Here is a 22,073-nt window from a genome sequence, read left to right as displayed (position 1 = left end):
GATGCATCTCCAAGTCCATTGATGCTCCAATTGCAATAATGGTTCTAATAGTGGTGAATTTGGTCACGAAAACAAATGTCTCATTGAAATCCATACTAACAATTTGTGAATATTATTTGGCAACCAATTTAGACTTGTATGTTACAACATTGCCTATTGCATCTCTTTTTATTCTAAACACCTACTTACAATCAATTGAAGATTGATTTTATAGAAGTTGAATCAATTTCTATGTTCCATTGTCCATAAATGATTTGTACTCTTCTTCCAAAGCATTTTCTCACTTCATAGTATTTGGAGACTTCATTGCATCACACAAACTCAATGGATCAAGGAAAAGTGCAACATTGGCATGTTTTTTACTTACTTGAGGAAAGATGTGATTCTTCCACCATGCATCAAGTTATTTTTTATCTCTCAAAGGATATCTTCTTTTACTTGATAAAGCTTCACCTTCTTTCATTCCAAGGTTTCTTGTAAGCTTCTTCTCTCTTAAAATATGTTTCTTCACATTCAAAGGTTGATACTCTTCATCATCATTACTATTTTCAATATCTTCATTGTCTTCATTGTTGGTTTAAGCAATTATAGGCACACTATGGTCTACCTCCTTTGGCTCTTATCTTGATTTGAATTTCTACCATCATCAATGTCATCATCATCTTCTTCTTCCTTTGCTGAAATTAAAGATGTATCTACAAAGACACCATTACTTGAATACATCTTTGAGTACTCATATGCTCTAAAAATTCTACATTGCTACTCTTGATGATCTTCTTGGTTTCTAAATATATAAGCCTATATGCCTTGGTACCTTCACAATATCCAATAAACATATATTTTATACCTTTTGCATCAAGTTTGGACCTGTATAATCTGATATCTTTGCATAAGCAATGCATCCAAAAATCCTCATATAAAATAAAAGGTTTCTTGCTACTCTATTCTTCTTGTATAGTTATTGATGTGAGTGCACTTGTTAGGTACCTATTCCTTATATATATTGCATTTATGTTTTGGCCTTCTTACATATCAAGAGTCAATCCTTTAACCAATAGCAACTTATCTAAAGTAATATCCTTTACAATGTTATTTATTCTACTTTTATATTTATTTCTATACTTTAAAAAATGATATATTTTTTTAGAATGATATTATTTCACTTTATTTTATTATTTATATAACTAAAATTATAAAATAAGTAGAATAACTATATATCTATAAAAATCAAACAAAAAATTATTCTTATATTGAAATGGAATAATATTCATAATATAATATATTGAGATTATATACAATGACTAATACTACATATCATCAACTTGGTCATTTGTTGAATCAACTTATACATTATAATCTTAATTTAATCTTAAGAAGTAAGAACTTACATTTAATACATAAAATTCACTTTTATTTTCTTTTCTTTTCTTTTTTTAAAATTATTTTATAAATATTAATAATAGATTATTAAAAAAAACCAATCACATATCTATGTATAGAAGATACTAAACCAATTAAACTTTTTTTTTATTTTTTCTAAAATCTTTGTTGAAAAAATATGCATTCTTTGTAGTGGTAAAATACTAGAAGTCTACAATGAATTGGATATTATTTAGGCTTTTATTTCATTCAACACTTTATTAAATAGATGAAAAATTGATTAATATTTAAAAGAAAGTTTTTCTAATTCTCAAATTGAAAAAAATTTGGCATGAAATCTATTCCAATAACTTTTTTTTACTTATATTTTTGGATGTTGGAATATTAAATTTATTCAATGGTTTGATAATATGTGTAACATGAAATAAGAAGACAACAATAGTTACACCAATTAAAGATAGAATAATAAAATTATGTCTTGATAGGACCTTATTCCACATCATTAATCAATTATATTTTGATATATTTTAATTAACACAGGAAAAAAAACTATTTAGTAAACAATGCTATTATTGAAATCTAAATATTTATATTAATATATTTATAAATATTATACTTCAGCTCTTAAGATTTTTTAAAGATTTTTATGAGGTTGATTAGATATATTTAGTATAATTGGAAGATTACTTAGGTTATTCAAGATTACCAAAAAGATGTTACAATCCTAAAGCAAATGTATTGCTTTTGGATTGTAAATCTAACTTTAAGGTAATTTCAAATCCTTCTATAACCATTTAATGTATTCTATGGGTTCAATGCATTCTAAGGTTGATTTTCACATGACACAATAGCACAATGCAACATGTATAGGTATAATGTGCCAATGATGAGTGAAATTGCAATGATTCTTCTTGGCAAGGTGGCCAAAGTATGTAATCATGATATAATTTTTAAGTGCAATCTGACATATATTATTTAAATTATAAATACTCTAGCTCTTTCATATAATCTCTTTCAATATCTTCTTTTATTTTTGAAGAGTGATAATAAATAGAATGACAACAATTAGTAAGTTGTTGTATATTATCAAGTATCAATGGATATTTTTAATGTATATTAAATACATATTTATCCATAATAATTTAATATTTATAGGGGTGGTCATTTCTTTTAACAAAACATTGTCAATATAGCTACTAAGACTAAGCAAAATAACATCAATTTTGTAGTTTTGAACCAAAATAAGTTTAGATTTGAATTCTACAATGAATTGGCATATATTGTGGCTATTGACTTAAATTTTATTTTTATATAAATTAATCATTAGATTTCTTTTTTTTACAAATATTTAAAACTCAACTTAATTTGTACAAAAAATGTATTAAGATGTCAAGATAATTATTTGATCAAAGAGAATGATTGATTTTTATTTTTTTTATGAAAAATATAATATATAATAGCCTAAGATAACTAGCAAACTATTGAAGGGCCAAACTTTAGTCAACTAATTAAATTTGGTTGCACATATATTCAATATAAAAGTAATGTTTTTCCTTAAAGGATTATACAAAATGCATGGCTTATTGATGTGATTGGGTTCAGCTTAACAGATAAATGCCAAGAAGAAGATTTATCTCACATTAATTTATTAAATCTTTATTCATGATCAAAAGATAGTTATTATAGAAAGAATAGATCATTTTATTTGTACCAAATTTCTTACTAAAGATAGAGTCAAAGATTATGATTAATAATCTGTATTTCTTAATGAAAAAGAGAAGATAGAGATAATTGTAACTACCTACCTAGCTATCAGTGTATTATAATAATTATAAATTAGTAATAATAATTGGTATTCAAACATGTTTTTTTAATTATTAGAAACTAAACTTACTCAAACTTAATTCATGGGAATTAAATCATTTATAAAGATAAAATATGTGGATGTGATAAAGATTTTTTGTATTGTTAACTTTCATTCTATTTGATTGTATATATTATAATTCAATTATATTTAAAATTTTAAATATAATAATATTTTATATCAATATAATTTTTTCAATCATAAAATGATAGATTTCTAGTTATAATATTACAAAATATATTGTCATAATCAATTGTGTTTAATAATAATATACCATATCCAAGCTTGTTCAATAATGTTTGTAGCCACATTATTTCTTGTAATGTTGTAACTACAACCATGTATTTGGCTTTAATACTTGATTGAGCCACTATGGCTTATTTATTACATTTCCAGCTTAAAATAAAATAGTTAAAGTATAAAAAATACTTAGATATTGACTTTCTTATTAATAAAAAATATCTTTCATAGTGTGCATTATTTTATCTAAACAATTGTAGTAAAATTGTAGTTATATAAGTATTTAAAAACTATAGATCTTAATATCTAATTTCTTTTAAATATCAATAAATTATTTTTAAAGCCATCTAATGTGATGGACTTGATTTTGCCATAAATTATACCATATGATTGATAGACAAGGTTAAGTCATACCTTATACACGTTATATGATATTATAAACTCCCAATAACTTTTTATAAAGTAAAAAATCCATTAATTTAATATTTCCTCTTTATTAGATTGATAGTACCTAAATAGTATATCCAATCTTAAGAAAAGTAAACATAATATCACAACTTTTTATAAAAAATAAAAAAATACATGACTAAGATACATTTATTTTGAGAGAATAATAATGTATAATTAATAAAATTACATAAATATATATATATATATTTATATATATATTTATATATATATTTATATATATATTTATATATATATTTATATATATATATTTATATATATATATATATTTATATATATATATATATTTATATATATATATATTTATATATATATATATATATTTATATATATATATATATATTTATATATATATATATATATTTATATATATATATATATTTATATATATATATATATATATATTATATAAAATTTTTAAAAATAATTTTTTGATAGATTTTAAATATGGCAAATAGTTAGAAATTAAAAAAAACATTTTTGATTAAAAAAATCCAAAATAAATAACCAAATTCAAAAGATACTTAAAATAAATATTAATAATAGAAATAAAATTTTAAAATCTATTTGAAATTAAAAATAAAATAAAATAAAATAAAATAAAACTATCAAAGAGGTCATATCAAATTTAAGCCTTTTGATTAAGTAATATAGTTTAATTTATTTTAATTTTTAGGACTTGATTTTAGAATTTTATTGTAATATCTATTTTATAGTTACAAAAATTATAGTAATTTTCTAAATCAAGAAAGATGTTGTAGATGTTATTGTTTAATACTTGAAGAAATTATCTACAAAAAAAAGTTGTGTATCAAGAAATAATATAGCAAAATATAGCAGATTATAAAGACTACCACATCTAAACAATGTTGTTTGTATAAATTAGTGAAAAAAAAAACATTAAAATATAAATTTTAATGCTAAAATCACTAAAATATGCAAAATACTTTGTCAAAATGCAATGAATTGAATAGATTTTGTAGTTCTTATTAATAATAATGGTATAACTTTACTTGACAAGTTTATCATTTAAAGTACTCTACATCATATTAAAATCACATATGTCTTGATTAGAAAAAATTGTAATTTTAGGTCCAATTCATTCATAATAATATAATCTACATAATGATAGAAAGATTCATGTATCATAGAAAGTTCCTATTAATTATAGGATATTCTACTTGTACAAGTATCATCTAATATATCCACAATGTTATTTGCATTAAATTAGATACTATCACAATTTTGTAAAGTGGCCTTATACTACATAATTCTACATATCAAAGAAAATCAATGAAAAATCTAAAAAACTTGATATATAACAATCTCATTTAAAGAAATTAGTTCTTTCTTGTTCCAATACTCAAGTGTGCATGTTGAAATGTAAGAGAAGCAAGTTTTAAAAAACAAAGGATTTCAAAACCAAAAAATAAATTTAATTGGACTTCAAATAATTAATAAAAGATTCTTTGCATGCTTATGATTTAATACTCTTGTATTTGTGGGACTCCACATCCAATCTAAACTTCTCCAAAGATAAATTAGTGCTTCCACCTTGCTTGCTTGGCTATTACAACACTCATAAGATTCAAGAAGGTATCTTGGATCTAGTATAAAGAGTTAAGAATCATTCTAATTGAGGTTGAATATACCATTCTTATCTCACATTATGCAATCTCTAATTCCAAAATTACATAGAAATTTAAAGATGCTCTTCTTTTATATCTATATTTTGATGGTATATTCTTTGATAAGATTTAATTATATAAAAGAAAATCATTATGATAATATATTAAAACAAAGTTCATATTAATAAATGAATATTCCAACTAATATAATAATGTCATTGGTTTGTAAAAAATAAAAAACAAAATCCTAATTATATAATAATAATGCACAACTCTAAGTTGTCCTTTCTTTCACACTTACAAGTCCTAGTATTTTATCACTAAATTTCAAGCATATCATACTTTAATCTTTGACCTTAAAAATATATGTATAGGTACCTATGTTCTACATTCAAATTTCACACTTCTAACAAACCACACCCAACTACATGCAAACATTCATTGCATGAATGTAAAAATGGATCCCATTATTTGAAGTAATCCATAACTTTTTTTGGTTCACTAAATGAGAATTCTTTAGTGCTACATTGTGGAATGTCACAAATGAGGTACAAAGACGTTATGAACTGAAATATCAAGAAAAGAATTGCAATATCAAAGTTGTCATATTATTAAACGTCATGTTATGGAGATAAGCTCAAGTTTATGGTGTTTTAGTTAGTTATTTATTTGGTTATCAGAGGTTGACAAAAATCTGGTATCTCTCCTTTCGGACATAAACCCCAAATTACACACTTAATTCATTAGAGTGAAATGATAGTTACACTCTGCATAAACCAGTGCCATTCTTGCAGTTCTATCTCAGTGACATGTAATACGATTTTAGATCTGAGATGGCTGAGGTAAAGCATATGAACCTCAGACGGAGAGCCAAAGAAATTGACGTGGTTAAGATTGATGACCTCAGATCTTCTATTTTCATTATTACTATGCGAAGAGGATATCAGGAAGCATAATAGTCAAAGCGGGAGATAAATACATAAAACTTGATTTCAATCAGGGGTTAAAAAGTAATCAATAGGTTACAACTCAGTGACCACTCTGTTCCTAATGGACGGAGTTATCACTAAGATAATCAAACCAGGGGGAAATTGGCGGACAAAAATGTAAAATTTTGCTCACTCAGCACGTAATTTCAATAACTGTCGAGTAAACCCAGGGTAGAGCAAATAACTGCTCCAGGGTCACTGGGAAAAAGATACCAGAGTGGAAATTACAGATGGTGGACAGTCCCGGTCCATGCAACTTATGCACTAAAAATCTCTCTAAATACAGCCTATAATCAGTAAAATTGAGCTTAAACTAGGAATCTGGTTGTGGCAATAGAAAGTGGAAGGCAGGATTATCCTTCAACAATGGTGGCGGTTCAACCTCAGCAATGTCAACCTCAGGCATTGACTTAGATATATCGTCCACGGAGAACGGGATACTGCACCACATCAATAGTTGAAAGTTAGTATCCCACATTGGGTGGAAAAGCCAAATACGCGGCACTACAGCATTAATGAATGTCCAAACAAACTATAATGGTACGTTCTTGACACTACACCGGTCAACAATTCAGGTTCAGATTGCGCACTAGCAGTAGGGTGTGCTCATACCTAGAATCGTCATCTAACAAGAAAGAGTTGCTGACAGCACTGTTTGAATCCTCTGTCATTAGAACTCTCATATTCGCTATAACCTGTAATGAAACAAAGGGGAAAGAAAACGATCAGCAGAGGGTTAAAAGTTGAAGAATTCGAAAGATAAAATTGATATTCGATCTTAGCAAAGCTGTACAAAATACAAGAAGAATTACCTCTGGCGAGACACTGTGGGTGCCATACTTGTCGTCCCAGTACATAGTACTGATACGATATAGCTGCTGAACACTTAACACCTGTTCAGACAAGGAAGGCTCATAGTCAATATTTTTGCCCTTGAAATTTTAAATTAAACTCGAAATATTAAATTTTAACATGAGTCAATATTTTTGCCCTCGACCACCTGAAATCTCCATTTAAGGACATTCAATAGGTATTGGATGGTTACACACGAAACTGGCCATCCAGTGAATCAACTTACCGGGCAGAGATCATGAGTGATCTCATCAAGTGACTTCTTCGGCTTTTGATGAATGACCTGCGGTGTAATATTTTCAGCTATGAGTATTTGCGTCTTAAACCATTAGAAGCATTTAAATTCTGAAAGCGAAAGGAAATTTTAAAATCGAAATAATAAATTTTAAATATAAAAGGTAAAAACTGATAACATCGAATCCGCCATATCGAAAAAAGTAATGAAAATAAAATGCACCAGATTATTCAATTTAATTACGAATAAGAGGCTTAAGCAACATCTTGAAAGACAGAAAGCACGTACCAAAAATCCAACCGCCTGTCGGATGTACTTGAGCTCATCCCAAGATGCTCCAGCGTACTACAAAAAAGAACGCGTTTCAAAAACAGGCAAAAGGTGCAGAAGCAAAAACTGAAAGAACGACCTGAGTTCCAACTAGACAACAATAACGACGTGTGAAAAAATAAAAAATCATTAAAAAAAAAAAGTGTTCAAAATGATGAGGATATACCTCCACTCCGGCCTCATATATCCAATGTTCAAGTTCTGCTAACCCAGCTTTCACATACTCTCCGTTGCTAAATGAGCAACACTCACGTCTCAGCAGCAAACTGCGTTGGATCACAATATTTAGAGTCACAATATGAAAGCTAAGACATGCACGGTAATTGCAAGCGTCAGGGACTAGAACACACCAGTAATGGTGTTACGAGGTATGAGATTGACACAAATTTCCCACTATACTCGCAGAAACATGCAAAGCAACTCAGACCTCACCTGTTAAACAGCTGAACATTGATGAACGAAAAGATCTGGGTGAAGAGTTTGCGAACAAGGAAAGGAGGAGCCTGTAATCAAAATAAGGATCAAGTACAGGTTACAATTGACACTTCGAACTTTTTCAATGACTAGTTATCAAGTTAGACTTAGTTCCAACTCCTTGTCTATCTAAGCAAAGACCCAAGTCATCAAAGAACAAAACAAAACAAAACAAAACAAAAACAAAACAAAAACAAAACAAAAACAATAAAATTTGAAGATCAGAAGGCTCACATGATTGGCACGCATAGTGCTTAGCAAGGAACTAAGGCTGGAGATAATACTGTGCCAGTGGCTGCTGAGTGTCTGCTGTGCATTCACGTTCGAGCTTGGTGACCTTGAAACCTTGCCTAGACTAGCCCTTGAGGTCCTTGGTGCCTGCCGAATGTTTTAAAAAAAGTCCATCAACACGACACCCAATTGTCGAATTAAGAAAAACAGTCATTAAAACTTAAGCAGGTATGGTTAATTCACTACAAGAACTGCATAGTTAGGAGTTACAGAAAAGCATAATTCACTTTAAAATATAGACATTTCAGCAGCCAGCTCGTATGTTGAAAATGTCGTAAGGAGAAAGAGGGTCATACTTGGATGCATAGTCCAAGCAAAGGAGAAATCTCTTTCTTCAGATTGTCGCGGACCATGCCATAAATCTTCTCCACATATGCAGTGAGTTGCTGCTTAAAAAGCAGAGCAGGGTATTTGGCTTCTACTTGCCGCGACATATCTAACCCGCCCATGATGCCTCCATTTCCAAATGTGACGGAACCTGGTTGAGGAGACTGACGGAATCCCTGACAGCCCGACTAGATGTCAGAATCTCGCGACACAACACAATAGAAATGTTGAATAGTCTCAGCAGTCTAATTAAACTTTATAAACCTCTTAAGTGTAAACTGATTGTAATTCACTCGATTGCACGGAATGTAACCACTTACTTGCGTCATTCTACCAAACAATGTCACAGAATTAGAGCGACGCCTTTGAGGAGCACCCCCTGCAGCTCCGCTTGCTTTAAGTGTTTTTTGCAACAGAAATAGCAGAGTAGAGGTATTGGATAACCAGTAGGCCAGCACATCGTTGTTATCTTGGCTCTGCAAGAGAACATAATCTAACGTTAAAACCTACTGCTCGACGTTCCAAGTAGAGACTCCCATGAAATGGGTGGAGGATATATGTACAGCATTGAAGCAACTCAACAATTCTAAGCCACAAGCATAAACTGACTCTAATGAGCTCCAATAAAATGGTAAATTCAGTGTTAAGCCTAAAGAAAGGCTATTACAGCAACTAAACTAATGAACTGCTTAAAATACTGCCTAAACTTGAATAAATCGTCATTCAAAGAAGCAAGCTTACTTCAATAGCAGTTCCGATTGTTTGGATGATTCGGTCGAAGACATTGGTTCTCTCAGCTTCAAAAGAGCGCCACTGAAGCAAGGACTTATACAAAATACAAGCAGCGATAGGTCGATCATTGTTGAAGCCAACATCTTGCATGACACATTGCAGCAAAGAGTCTTGATTTTCCTGAGGGTAAAAATTCACGAAAAGAACAAGGAAAGAAGCAGTTTAATTATTGAATCGAAAATCTGTAAGCTCCTCATACGCGTCATGAAAAATCTGAATACAGCAAGAACAGTGCTATGCTGTGCAAGCCAGTCACAAAATTAAAATATTTAGACTTCACCATATAACTCATGCCAACAAATAGCCAGTTAAAACTACCTGCTGTCTATCGATCAGCAACTTTTGACGCCTCTGTTCGGCTTCACTGTGTTCCTTCTCAATCTGTGCTGTGTTTGGCGACTCCTGCAACACAAAGTGGAGCAATTAATCGAGTTCCCACTCCTAAACCTATCACTGGCACCCACATAATCCTTTGTTTCACAATAAGCCAACATTTAGTTCAAAGGTACAGCACTACGCATGTATTCGTGTTAAGGAAAGTCAAAACTGTCCGAGAAAGTATACCATACACAAAACAAGCAGCCGGATAATAAATCCTCACCGGCACAGAACGAGATTCTCTGTGATCATTGTTGGCGAGATAACCGTTATCTGGAGTCCTCTGAAAATTCAAAAAAGCAAAATTAAGTGGAATATTAGTAACAGACTAATGCAGAAACTAAAACTACATCTTCGCTGAAGTCATCAGGCAAGGAAAGATTAAGAGATAACAGAAAAGGATATTACAGGACATAGAATACTTCAAATGGTTTAGATTATATGAATAACAAGAGCCAAATGTAAATATCCTTCCTGACATAACATGTTACCTGAAACACAGTGCTCTTGAACCGATTAGACAAGCCCTTGGTCGGTGATAGCACAAGGGTTTGTTGACGGAGAACTTGATTCTCAGACTCCATGTTCGCTAATTTTTCTTGCAAGCTACGACACATTAAACACTCTCATTAATTATTAATATGCATTGCCATCGAAGTTGAGAACTGCTTCCGACATGCTCAACTCGGAAACATTGCAGAAAGATAAATTACGACCAAGAACTGCACAAAAAGAAAAATGACTCTAAAGAGTCAGATCATACAATAGTTCTGCTTCCAGTTGTAGAGCAAAGCGAAAATCCAAACTTTCAGAAAAGAACAAACCTCTGAAGAGCTTCTTGTGACTCAGTGACCTTGGCTTCTGCTTGTTCTGCCCTCTTGAGTCTCTGCTCACTTTCATCTTTAGCTTTGGCGAATTTCTCTTCAGATTCTGATACTGTTTTCTTCAAATCTTCCAATAGGGCCTGCAAAAAGCACCAATCGGAACTTCACCTGTGTAAATCTGCAAGGACAAGAACTTCGTATCCATACTAATTGTAATTCAAATGAGCTGACCTAACATCACTGGTAGGAACAACGGACAAGTGACGAAAAGCTTGGACAAGAAACCTGCAATTCTTGGTTTTCTTTCGTTAGCTTCTCCACTTTAGCGTCAAATACTTCCACCGGTGGCACTTCTTTTATAACTTGTGCAGCTTGACCAAGAGCCAACTTATTATCTTCAAGTTCCTTGGTCAACTGTGAGTTGGCTTTCTGTGCTTGAATCTGCTCCTCCTTCAATGCTGCTTGTAACTTTCCAATTTCTTGGTTCTTGGCTTCCTCCATATCCGTCTGCACAAGGAGCACGAAAATATACTACTTAAGGCGCTGCAAACTTGGCTACCATCTATGAACAATACTAAGTCTATACTTTTTCGCTCAAGCCAAAAGTGTGGTCCACCAACGACTTTTCGAAGAAACCACACAAAAAAAGAAGACAAGGATCTAAAAGGATCCACATTAAACTCTTTATGAAAGAAGTCTACCAGGAAGAGACCACATAACCAGAGCTTCACTTAACATACCCGCATGCGCTTCTCCAGCTGTAGACGCCATGTGAGCTCCTCACATCTCTTCTCCAGCTTCGTCTTTGCTTCTTGCAGAGCACCCGTTTCTTTAGCAGCCTACGAAAACCACAAAACAAATAAAAAATGCAGTCCAACCAAAAAGTAAATTTGCTGAAGGGCAAAATACTGTCTCGTGATCATCATTAGAGGAATCTCTCTAGTGACATTGAATATATACACGAGTTTCACAAGGAATAGGAAAATGGAGGAAGGAACCGCTCAATACTATACCCCAACACCTTTGATTAAAAGTAATAACCCACACCCTTAATTACCTAAACGGGGCGGAGTGGGGGGGAGTGGGGGGGGACTACTGCAGCGACATATACAAAATATTATAAATATTTCACCGACTCGCAGCTTAACAAACTGAGAAACAACAAGAACCAGTCCAATCAGGTACTTACAACTTTAAGCTTCTTGAGTTCATTTCTGGCAACCCTGCCCCTCCAAGCACACTGAATTGTAATAGCACTTTTTCGGCACTTCCTGTATTCTGATCTAGCCTTGTATCCACGCCAATGAGCCTTTGCAAGACAGAAAAAGATCGATCACAACCTTGCCAATCCAGTAATAAAAGTATCAAAGAAACAGATCTTGAACGCCTGCTGCTCCTCACAAGGATGACGGAACGGAATAAAACATATAAAAAAGTACGGACATATAAAAATCTCGTTTACCTGAATACGAGTAGCAGCTTTCGTCTGTCTTATGAATCTGGCATTCTTGCGGGATTGCATTCCTCGGAATCCAGATTGTGCCCTGATAATTGCCTCCTTGATCCGAAGGAATTTTCTTCGAGCGATCCACATCCGAACATTCTTTTGAATCATTGTTGCAGCAGCTTCTTGACGCAATTTCTGATATTGCTTACGAGCAAGGTACCCTGCACACACGCATTACATTCATTAGATACCTGAAAGCCTAACAAAGAATGGAACTAACCAACTCCTAAAAATTCAGGGAGTCCAGAAATGCTCCTGCTTAAGACACATACCTCGCCAGTATCTTTGGATTGTAACTGCGGCTCTTCGCATGGCAATGAATTGCCTTTTAGCTAACCAGGTTCGCACTTGTCTTTGAATAGTTTTTGCTGCATTATTCAACATCTCAGCTCTTTTGCCATCAAGTTCAGCCATTTGCCCAGATCGCAAGAACACCTTCGTTTGGCCAAGCTGAATCCACCCAATTTAACATCCACGGGTTCTTCAATTAAAGGTAACATAGGGCCATGCACAGCGCAGTGATTGAAGCAGGACAACAGTCTCACCAAACCCACACCAATGGACTTTTCTCAGTGTAAAAACGGAGAATGTGCCACAGTACCTGATAATTCTCCAGACTCATTTTTTTTAAAAGTTGTTCTATTGCCGCCTTCTCATCGTAACTGTTTGAAAATGCACCAGAACAAATTATTCTTCCAAGCTACCAAGTGACCTCATGTGTTAACCATATTAAAGACTCGCGAAGTAAGCTTGGCACAAATAAAGACGGGGCACATTTGGAGAGTCTAAAGCATGTGAACATATCTACTAACGACGGCATACCGCGTGCAATGTCGTAAATACTTACTTTCCCTCAAGAACCTCTTGTGCCAGCATCCCAAAACGATCGAGAAACTCATAAAAGGTCCTCCGCGATGGGTACCCCGCACAGCTGATTCGGATGGCCTCCAACACTCCCTGTACAGGACCGAGTAACACTAATTTAACAAAATCCATGTGTCTGTACTGCCTTCCGGGCTAAAAAGAGCATTAACCAAAACTAAAGCTAAGCGAGGAAGACCACCACAAGGAAGAAAACACTTACTCCACATCGCAGCTGCTGGATGACATTCAAATTCTCAAAGCGACCAGGCTTGTGCACCATGTTAGGTTTCACACATCGGATATAGTGGGGTTCGGTTGTATTCAAAGTTTCCATTAACGCTCCCAATTGTTGCTGCACAAAAGCTTTGAACTCAGTATAATGTAGCCAGCTGTGCATGCCGAGGATATGTATTGAGGTAGTATATGAGATGCTAATGTACGATCCCATCCAACATCTTCAGGCTAGAAAAATAGTAAAAAAACACAGAAGCCTTACCACTACCATACAAATACGTACTTGTAAACCACAGCGTCAACTCTGTAACAGGTCGCAAGATGGGCGAATGTCAAGGGGCTAAAAAAGGTTCTCTTTTCTCACTGACCTTGAAACGAGTGCCAATGGAAGTGAACTTGTACGAGGATTTGGAGCCTTGATCGGGAGAGCTGGGAAAAAGGCTTGCGACAAAGGAGCATCTAGAGGATCCCAATAGTAACTGATGCTCGGCAACAACATAATCTTTGTTCTTATCCAGGAACAAGTCAGTCTGGTAAGTAACCTAGCAAATAAGAACAGATGATTGCTCAGTGGATTGGCGGTATGCGATTGCTCATGAATCCATGGAGAATTTCGATGAGTCTTGAAAAAATAGTTAGTATCACGATAAGCTTGATCAGTTAAGCTTCAGAAAATTGCGAGGCATTTGCACCCAGCTATCAATCATGTTAGCAAATCTTCACAGAAGAGCGCAAGAGTTGGTACTCACATCTCCTGCGTAATGATTAATTGTGAAGTCAGTGCGAGAAAGCTTAGGCTTAGTCAACCGCTTGTGGTTTCTATACTGCTGAAACAACTTCGTAGCGAACGTCTCGTTTGTTGACTTGGGAAACATGCTGCAAGGGTAAAGACTCACTTTCAATCCTCAACCCCTAGATAACTCTTGCATCCTTTACAGAGAAGACTTTCACACGCAGTCAATAGTTTCGAGAAAAGAATAGTGGATTTAAAAGGGCTGTGATGCACACCATGCTTCATCAAGAAGAGCAATAATGCCAGAAGGTTTCTGCACAACAAAGAGACATGAAAAAAATGTAAGAAATGTAAGGACTACGCGTACATTTAATTCCACATGAAAGTATTATTTCGAACCGAAAATAATGTTTGCGGGAACAAACCCGCAAATTAGTTAGTTCAATTGGAGATAGGTGTGCACGGACAAACCTTCTCAATGAGATCCAGAACATCTTGGTTGTCAACAAACTCAATGTAGCTCCAGTTGATGGCCTCTTTTGTATACTCTTCTTGCTCCATTTTAAAGACATGCTGAAATGCAACCAAAAAATTATGTAAGCATTCAATATCCACCTACAGGCAGTTGTGACTAATTTCAACCCTCCAAAAGATGTGCAGCATTGCAATACATCACCTAGACGCACAAACAATGTAAACATAGTTTACGAAACAGTTCATGTAATATTGACTAGGATTCTAAACAAAGAAATCCACCAAAAGTTGTAAAAGCAGAACCTGATTGAAATGCTGCTGAAGCTTCTCATTGGCCAGATTAATACAGAACTGCTCAAAACTGAACCATTTAATACAGTCTATTAGATGCAGAAACGGTGGGGGGGGGGATATACAATTAAAAATTGAGCAGAAAAATCGCATATTTCAACATAAAAATATCCCAATTTTAGGAATCAGATCGTCATTATCACAAAGATGTACAGATCAGGAGCAATTAGAACACCTGAAAATTGATGAAGTTCGAACTTACCTGTTGAACTTGAAGCTTTCAAATCCGTAGATATCCAACACACCAACCAAGTACGGAGAATCTGGATCTTGACCAATAGATCTGTTTACTTTGTCCACCAACCTTAAAACAATGCGATATAAGGGACTGCTTAGAATTTACCATAAAAGATTTACTTGCCTCTAGCATATTGAAAACTGGACTGGAGTGTTGGGGAGTATGTAGGGCTACTAGTCAACAATATTCAAAGAGTAAACTGAAATCATTTGTAAATTGTTCGGTGTAAGATGTACCAGTCAAACAGGCGAGAGTAAATTGTCTTCGCCAAAGTATCCCGGTTGATGGTAGCCTGTTCCTGATTCAAGGTCATCGTGATATTGCCATCACGGGTAACAAGAACTCGGGTACATAATGAATCCAACAGTCCTTTCGCTTCACATCTATCAAAATCAGTAAAACAATATTAGAGATTCAGTAACAAAACCACAGCCCGTTTGTAACAAATATGAGATGGTACAACAAGAAAACATGACACTTAGATGTACTGATACTAACAACAAGTGGAAAATGCATTGCGGCTCTCGGAAAGCTGCAGATTACTTCTGACACAATAAACAAGACTCACTGAAGAAGTTCAGCAGCAGCCTCCAGATGGAACTTGGACTGGTCATCTTTGAGCTTTGATGTGTCGGAATCTGATCCTGCGACAAATTCAATATTTCCTAGATGCAGCACTGACGCTACTACTCGGAAAATGGCTTCCTGTAAATCGACCATAATAGCCAATCAGAATAACCAAGATAAGAACACTGTACCAATCGGAATCAAAGTCACAGGTAAAATGTGACCAAACCATAATCAACTAACTGAACCAACTTGAGCAGTGTTCACCATACCGCTACATCTCAAACAGAGGACAAGATAAATAGTAGTCCTAGAAATCTATGATTACCTGCTCTTCAAGGTTAATACCCACAACATCCATAGCCCTGCGTGTTTTAACATATTCCCGACCATTGGTAGTACCGTTTAACTCGAAACAGTCACTTTGATTCAAATAGTGAAAACTTCTTGCGTCCCCGAGTTTATATCTTTCACAATCCTGTAACAAACCCCAAAAAAATCGGGTCAGCTAATTTTGCCTGTTAATTAATAAAACATTTTGCTTTCGGAGTGCACCAACCTCAAAACGCATATGTTTCATTAACCAACCACTATATCACTCCGCAGAAATCATTTCTATGTAATCCACTACAAACATCACAACCAAGCACACGCGAAACTCCGTGTGGAAACAACTTTTACCTCTGGTGACGCACACAACTGGTAAAAGCAGTGGTAATTCCGTTCAGGGTCTGCAATCTGAACAACACGAGATCTCTCCAGAAGGTATGTACGCACAGCAGCACCTGATATCCGACCGCTCCTGTCGAATTGAATCTCCACGAATTTACCGAATCGACTGATGTCATCACGACAGCAAAGTCAGTACAAAATTGGATAACAAGGTCAAACAATACACATAGCGACATGCCAGCGATATAACATTAAGTATGTTAAAGTACGCCCAAAAGATACACGCTTATACGCTTCCGCATACCTTGAGTTATCATTGCGAACCGTCTTGGCATTTCCAAAAGCTTCAAGAAGAGGATTGGACTACACATCAATCAAACCACAGAGCATTGAGTAAGCCCTAAACTACCAATCTCCTCCTTGCAAATTTCGTTTTTTTTATGTTTGACATGTAACTCACTTTATAATACTGCTAAAACAGAGATAATCTAGTAGTTTTTAGGTTAGTTCAACATTGGGAAAGGCTACAGATAAGCCCTCGACTGAGGATAATAGGTGTACTTTCTCGATAACAAATGGCATTTCCTTCGGGCATTTCTGCGGAGACTTTATCAGTTCACCTTTCAGCCAGACGTGTGACAATCTTTGACGCCTTTTCTCTTGCATGGATTTTCGTTCATCTATATCCTTTCTTGAATCTGCTGAGATAAGGGTTTTACCTTCTCAAGCTCATTTCAAGCACAGACAAAAGGATCTTCACTAGATGTGACCAGCAATGGTTTTCCATTCATTACTTAAATCTCCCATTTAAGTTAAATCTGCATCCATGCCATAATTACTTTTTATAACGGTTTACAAATGTTTGAAAATAATACATGTTTGAGTATGAACAACCTCGTAATCTAGCACATATGCTTGAAGTTGTTATGCAAATTATGATTCATGTTTTTGCTTATACAGCATGGAAAGAAATATACCTCAAGGACTTGTTGCTCTACGGTTCGTCCATCAGTGTTTGCTCGACCACCCATGTAGGCCAAATACTGCATAATCAATTTTGTTGTCTCTGTCTTCCCTGCTCCACTCTCTCCACTGACTAGTATAGATTGACTCTTCTTCTCTGTAACCATTGCTCTAAAATGCAATACAAAATTAATCATTTTTACAGTCAGACCTAAACACATGCAACACGTTCAAGGTCATTTAAACTAATAAGCATTCTACCAGTACTAACAGCAATATTGGAATTATCTAGATAAATGAAAACCACCAAGCAAAGAGTGGGCAAGTACTTTGTCATACATTGCACTGCACTAATTACATCCATATAGATGGATTATACAACATTTCTCCCGAAGAACATAGTAAACATACCTGTATGAAGCATCTGCAACTGCAAAGACATGGGGACTTAGCTCTCCAAGTGGTGCTCCCCTATATTGCTCCATCATGTGGCTATTGTACAAATGCGGTAGCTTCGCAAAAGGATTAATTGCAATCAAGATATTCCCCGTGTATGTCTGTCATTCACGTTCAACAAATAGTCTTAGAAATAGTATGTGTCACCTCTACTACAATCGAAAATCACATAACACCATGTGATGTGATATAAACTGCAGAATTCAGTCCTAAGTATGTTGGAATACTCACGTAAATCTCATCCAATTCATATCTACTTGCGAGGTTGTACAGCACCCCTGGCTCATGTAAATAAGCCAGCTTCGTCATGTCATCCACACCACCAGGCTGTGCGTCTGGATCCTTAGCGTGAACATTTGATAGAACTGTGGTAACCTGCATCAGAACCAGTCACATCAGTGGCAATTCATAAGAACATCCAAATCGCTACAAAAAATCCGATTCATGAATGCTAATAACAGGAACTAGCTTACTCGACTCACAAGAAAGTTCTGAACATACCGAACAGCACCCCAGTATCTCTGTTGAAGAGGAACTTAAGAAACTTCTTATTAATTCTTCATTCCATAAAGAACTTGAAAATGCAAAATCCAGCATATTTTCTTTATTGTCGTAGTTACCATTAACCAAGGATTTGTGCAAACGTAGACTGTGGGTCTGGGGTATATATCGCACATTGCAAAGTTTTAAACTAATTGAATAGACAAACTCGAAGAGACTCCTAGATCTACCCTACGAGTTCCTAAACCAAAGGATGGGGTAGAATGGATTAATCAAGGTCAAACTTATCATTACTCGATAATTTTTTAAGATCTTATTTTCCACCCATGGCAAACGTGGTTCATCCTCTAACACAACCGCCAACCCCGCCGTCGCCTACTAGGTCTCAAGCACCATGTTCTCTTTTAAAAGTACGAGTCAGAGGACCACTCTGAATCACCCGGGAGCGGATCAAATTCTATGGCTTATCCATAACAAAGTCTATTTCAGAACCACAAGAGTACATGGGACAGCGCACTTAATCAGGTTCACAGCCAAATCTTACAAACTACCGTAATTGACAAGCATAGTGCGCATGACAAAACTCAGCATAAGCACTCAAAGTGCACGAAATGAGCCCAGGCGAAACCTTGACAAGTGAAATGATAAATTCAACGCATAGTGCGGTGGAGGTCTCCGCGAGGTACTAATCCTACAACCCCGTCGAAAATGGTGGAGATGAAATTCTACCAAATAGATTCGTATTCCCAGATCATATATCGACAATCAATCACTTAGATAACAACTGTGAACAGACGATTGAAAAACCTCCAGAGGAATCGCTTTTGCAGGATAGCGAAACCAAACCCCGAACCAATTAAGAGGCACGTTCGGCATTAGAATGCAACCGCTATCTCGGTCAAGAGATGAACTGGTGGAAGTCCCCAGGGCACAACATTGCAAAAATCAACATAGCTCACGAGAATGAATCTTTCATCACCACTTAGATGCATGGTTACTAGCCTTGTTCCGAGAAGCAGGCTGCAAGTATTCACCTCATTTCCCTTGACGGAGCGTACTTTGACGTTCTTGCCATTAATCTCTAGGACTTCTCCTTCCACCCAAGCCAACTCTGGGTCCTCCACCCAGACTTGTGCCCCGATCGTCACATTCCCTGATGCCTGCACGAGACCAGAGAAAAGACCTCCAAATTCAGGCACGATAAAAACATGAAAAGGGTAATACATGTTCCAATAAAATGAAATATTTACAGTTAGAAGCTTCAAGAACAGTGATGGACAACCCGCACCGAGTCTTGAAACCTCGACTGTCCGCAAGAGAATCCTCGGATAGCGAGGGTGTGAAGACACATGTAATTCACAACAATGAACACTACTCGTGCCCTGATGATAAAACTCGACCTACACCAGTGCCATTCCAGTCACTGACTTGGCTACAATGCGAGACAGGTGGTTCCCTAAACACACGACTTCGATTTAAGCGCAGGGCATAGAAAAACCTCACGGAAAGCTCCGCATCTGTAGGCAAGACGTCCCAACTCCAAAACCAGAATGGTATAGAGTTCATCGATCATAAACCAAGTTACACGAACTCGCGTTTCTATGTTCAATCGATGCGCCGTCAGTTGATTGAAGCAAAAAAAATATATCCCAGGAAACGAGAGAGGGCAGCCAACAGTTGAAGCCTAGCACATTCAGGTGTAAAGATTCACCCTGTAGACCCCTCCGCCACTTTCGAGATGGAGTGGGTATGGCATGGTAAACCTTAAGATGCAATATAAAGCTGCTAAACTGAAGCAACACACAGCAAGGTCTGTCCTCCATAACATTCTACTGAGACACACCATTCCGAAAATACAAATCGTCCGAAATCCACGCCCGCATTGCGATTCCAGTGACTACGGTCTCAAAAAACGATCAAGTCCCTGGCCCCAAGTCCACAATGCCAGAGCTAGTTCAAGCCAGAGACGGTGACATTCTCTCAATAGGTCAGAAGCCTGATGCAAGGGCACCTCGTGAACCCGGAATTTGAGCCTCTCAAAGCTCTAACATCGTACAGTATGTGGTCAATCCCACACAGCAGCGACATGGAAACAGATCCGGAGAAAAGAGATGGAAGAGGGAGGGGAAGGACAAATGGTTGTACACTTCCACGATAAAGTAAACATTAAGAGCCACAACGAAACACTTCGTCTCCCAGAGAATCCAGCGAAAGGCACCCGATCCGTTCTTCCCGAGTCCTTACCACTCTATCCCACGCATTCAACCCTGAACAAAACCTGCCACAGAATCGCATCTTAACGTCACACAAACTAACTACATTTCAAACTCCACACTCACCATGATTGACGATGGCGCCACGCGAAACTCCTGATTGCGATCACCTCATCTACACTGGTGTGGCCTGCACAAGATTTAAAACACGACAACTCGCACGCTCCACAGACGGAGCCCCCGCTCCACAGCACTGATCCACAAACTCCGCGCTCACTCCCCCGCTAATCACCTACGAGCCACCCCTCGCCCGCCTCCTCCCTCCTGATCCAGCAAATATTGCAACGCACGGTCTATCTGACCGCTTCCACGGCGAGAAAAATAAAAATAAAAGTAAAAAAAAAATGCCCGGGCTTGATGATGTTCCTTGAGAAACAATCTGCGCGCCTCTCCGCGGCTCCGAGAGGGACCGAGGCGAAGTATTGATTCGAGTCAGTGTGGAGAGCAGATGCGGAGGGGAGGGAGGGGAAGGGGGACAGCACTAACATTACGAAAGCAAAATGACAATGGTAAAGGAGACTCCCACGCACTTCCACAGACAATGGTAGTGTGATCACTGAGGTCTATCACATGTGGGCCCTTTAGACGATAACCAAACGATAAATTTTGCGATCCGCGTCCTGTGTGGGGACGAAGTGCACCCCGGGAGGACGACCCCGAGGGGACGACAGAAATCAGAACGAACAAGGCGGAATTCAGCGGGGTCCACGAAGGCGGGAACGGCAAGCCCCGGGGCCCTGATTCGGTGACTGCGATCACGTACATCCTGCTCAAATGTGGCTGAACCTGGCCCGGCCTGGCCAGGCCTGGGTGGGACCCATCCCATTTGCACCCCCGTGCTGTACGTGTACAGTCATGTATGTGTGTATGAGTACAAGTATTGTTGTGTATAGGAGAGTAGTGTATATTTAGTTAGGGAGAGAGGTGAGGTAGTGGAAAGATTCCAGTTGGGTTGGAGGGGGGGTTCAGGTTTCATGTCAAGGCTGCCTGACCGACTAGGCCCTGCTTCCTGGTACTGGGAACGATTTTTTTTTTTTTTTGTTTTTTTTCTTAGGACGGTTGCTTGTTTGAATGCCAACTACTACAGGGTATCCATTGTGAGCAGTTGCAGTGCAGTGGTGTCGACGACTGTGCTGTTGTAAAGAGTGTGCAGAGTGGTGCCCTCCCT

General features: G+C 36.4%; 1 protein-coding gene across 3 annotated transcripts; it reads right to left on the bottom strand.

Annotated features, from left to right (window-relative positions):
- Positions 1–6,685: 6,685 nt before the first annotated feature.
- LOC112292677 (myosin-11) lies at positions 6,686–21,414 on the bottom strand. 3 transcript variants are annotated; one of them, XM_024541413.3, is made up of 39 exons: positions 20,972–21,414; positions 19,667–19,792; positions 18,363–18,506; positions 18,087–18,232; positions 17,690–17,846; positions 17,017–17,075; positions 16,722–16,878; positions 16,369–16,518; positions 16,042–16,178; positions 15,710–15,856; positions 15,438–15,539; positions 15,188–15,245; positions 14,882–14,983; positions 14,686–14,723; positions 14,427–14,553; positions 14,046–14,219; positions 13,664–13,795; positions 13,427–13,536; positions 13,181–13,241; positions 12,852–13,029; positions 12,535–12,740; positions 12,262–12,381; positions 11,813–11,911; positions 11,358–11,579; positions 11,073–11,212; positions 10,740–10,854; positions 10,472–10,531; positions 10,189–10,272; positions 9,820–9,990; positions 9,399–9,554; positions 9,048–9,254; positions 8,695–8,838; positions 8,419–8,489; positions 8,153–8,252; positions 7,945–8,001; positions 7,648–7,704; positions 7,382–7,462; positions 7,182–7,264; positions 6,686–7,009 (listed from the first exon to the last, which is right to left on the bottom strand). In XM_024541413.3, the coding sequence occupies exons 1-39, from the start codon at positions 20,972–20,974 to the stop codon at positions 6,883–6,885; spliced, it is 4,608 nt and encodes a 1,535-aa protein (XP_024397181.1). In that variant the 5' UTR covers positions 20,975–21,414; the 3' UTR covers positions 6,686–6,882. The 3 variants fall into 3 exon arrangements, with proteins under 3 accessions (XP_024397181.1, XP_090112736.1, XP_090112735.1); XM_090256610.1 differs by lacking the exons at positions 17,690–17,846; positions 18,087–18,232; positions 18,363–18,506; positions 19,667–19,792; positions 20,972–21,414 and adding an exon at positions 17,432–17,519; XM_090256609.1 differs by lacking the exons at positions 17,690–17,846; positions 18,087–18,232; positions 18,363–18,506; positions 19,667–19,792; positions 20,972–21,414 and adding an exon at positions 17,333–17,414.
- Positions 21,415–22,073: the final 659 nt, after the last annotated feature.

This window comes from Physcomitrium patens, chromosome 15, assembly GCF_059467195.1.
Source record: "Physcomitrium patens ecotype Gransden chromosome 15, ASM5946719v1, whole genome shotgun sequence".
Lineage (NCBI taxonomy): Eukaryota > Viridiplantae > Streptophyta > Bryopsida > Funariales > Funariaceae > Physcomitrium > Physcomitrium patens.
The sequence above is the reverse complement of the archived record's forward strand: the minus strand, read 5'-3'. Positions and strand labels throughout refer to the sequence as shown.

Coding starts and splice junctions, on each gene's coding strand:
- LOC112292677 (XM_024541413.3), bottom strand. Junction 8,253..8,418: donor AATGTTCAGCTGTTTAACAG/GTGAGGTCTGAG, acceptor GATCCAACGCAG/TTTGCTGCTGAGACGTGAGT. Junction 7,705..7,944: donor GACAGGCGGTTGGATTTTTG/GTACGTGCTTTC, acceptor ATTACACCGCAG/GTCATTCATCAAAAGCCGAA.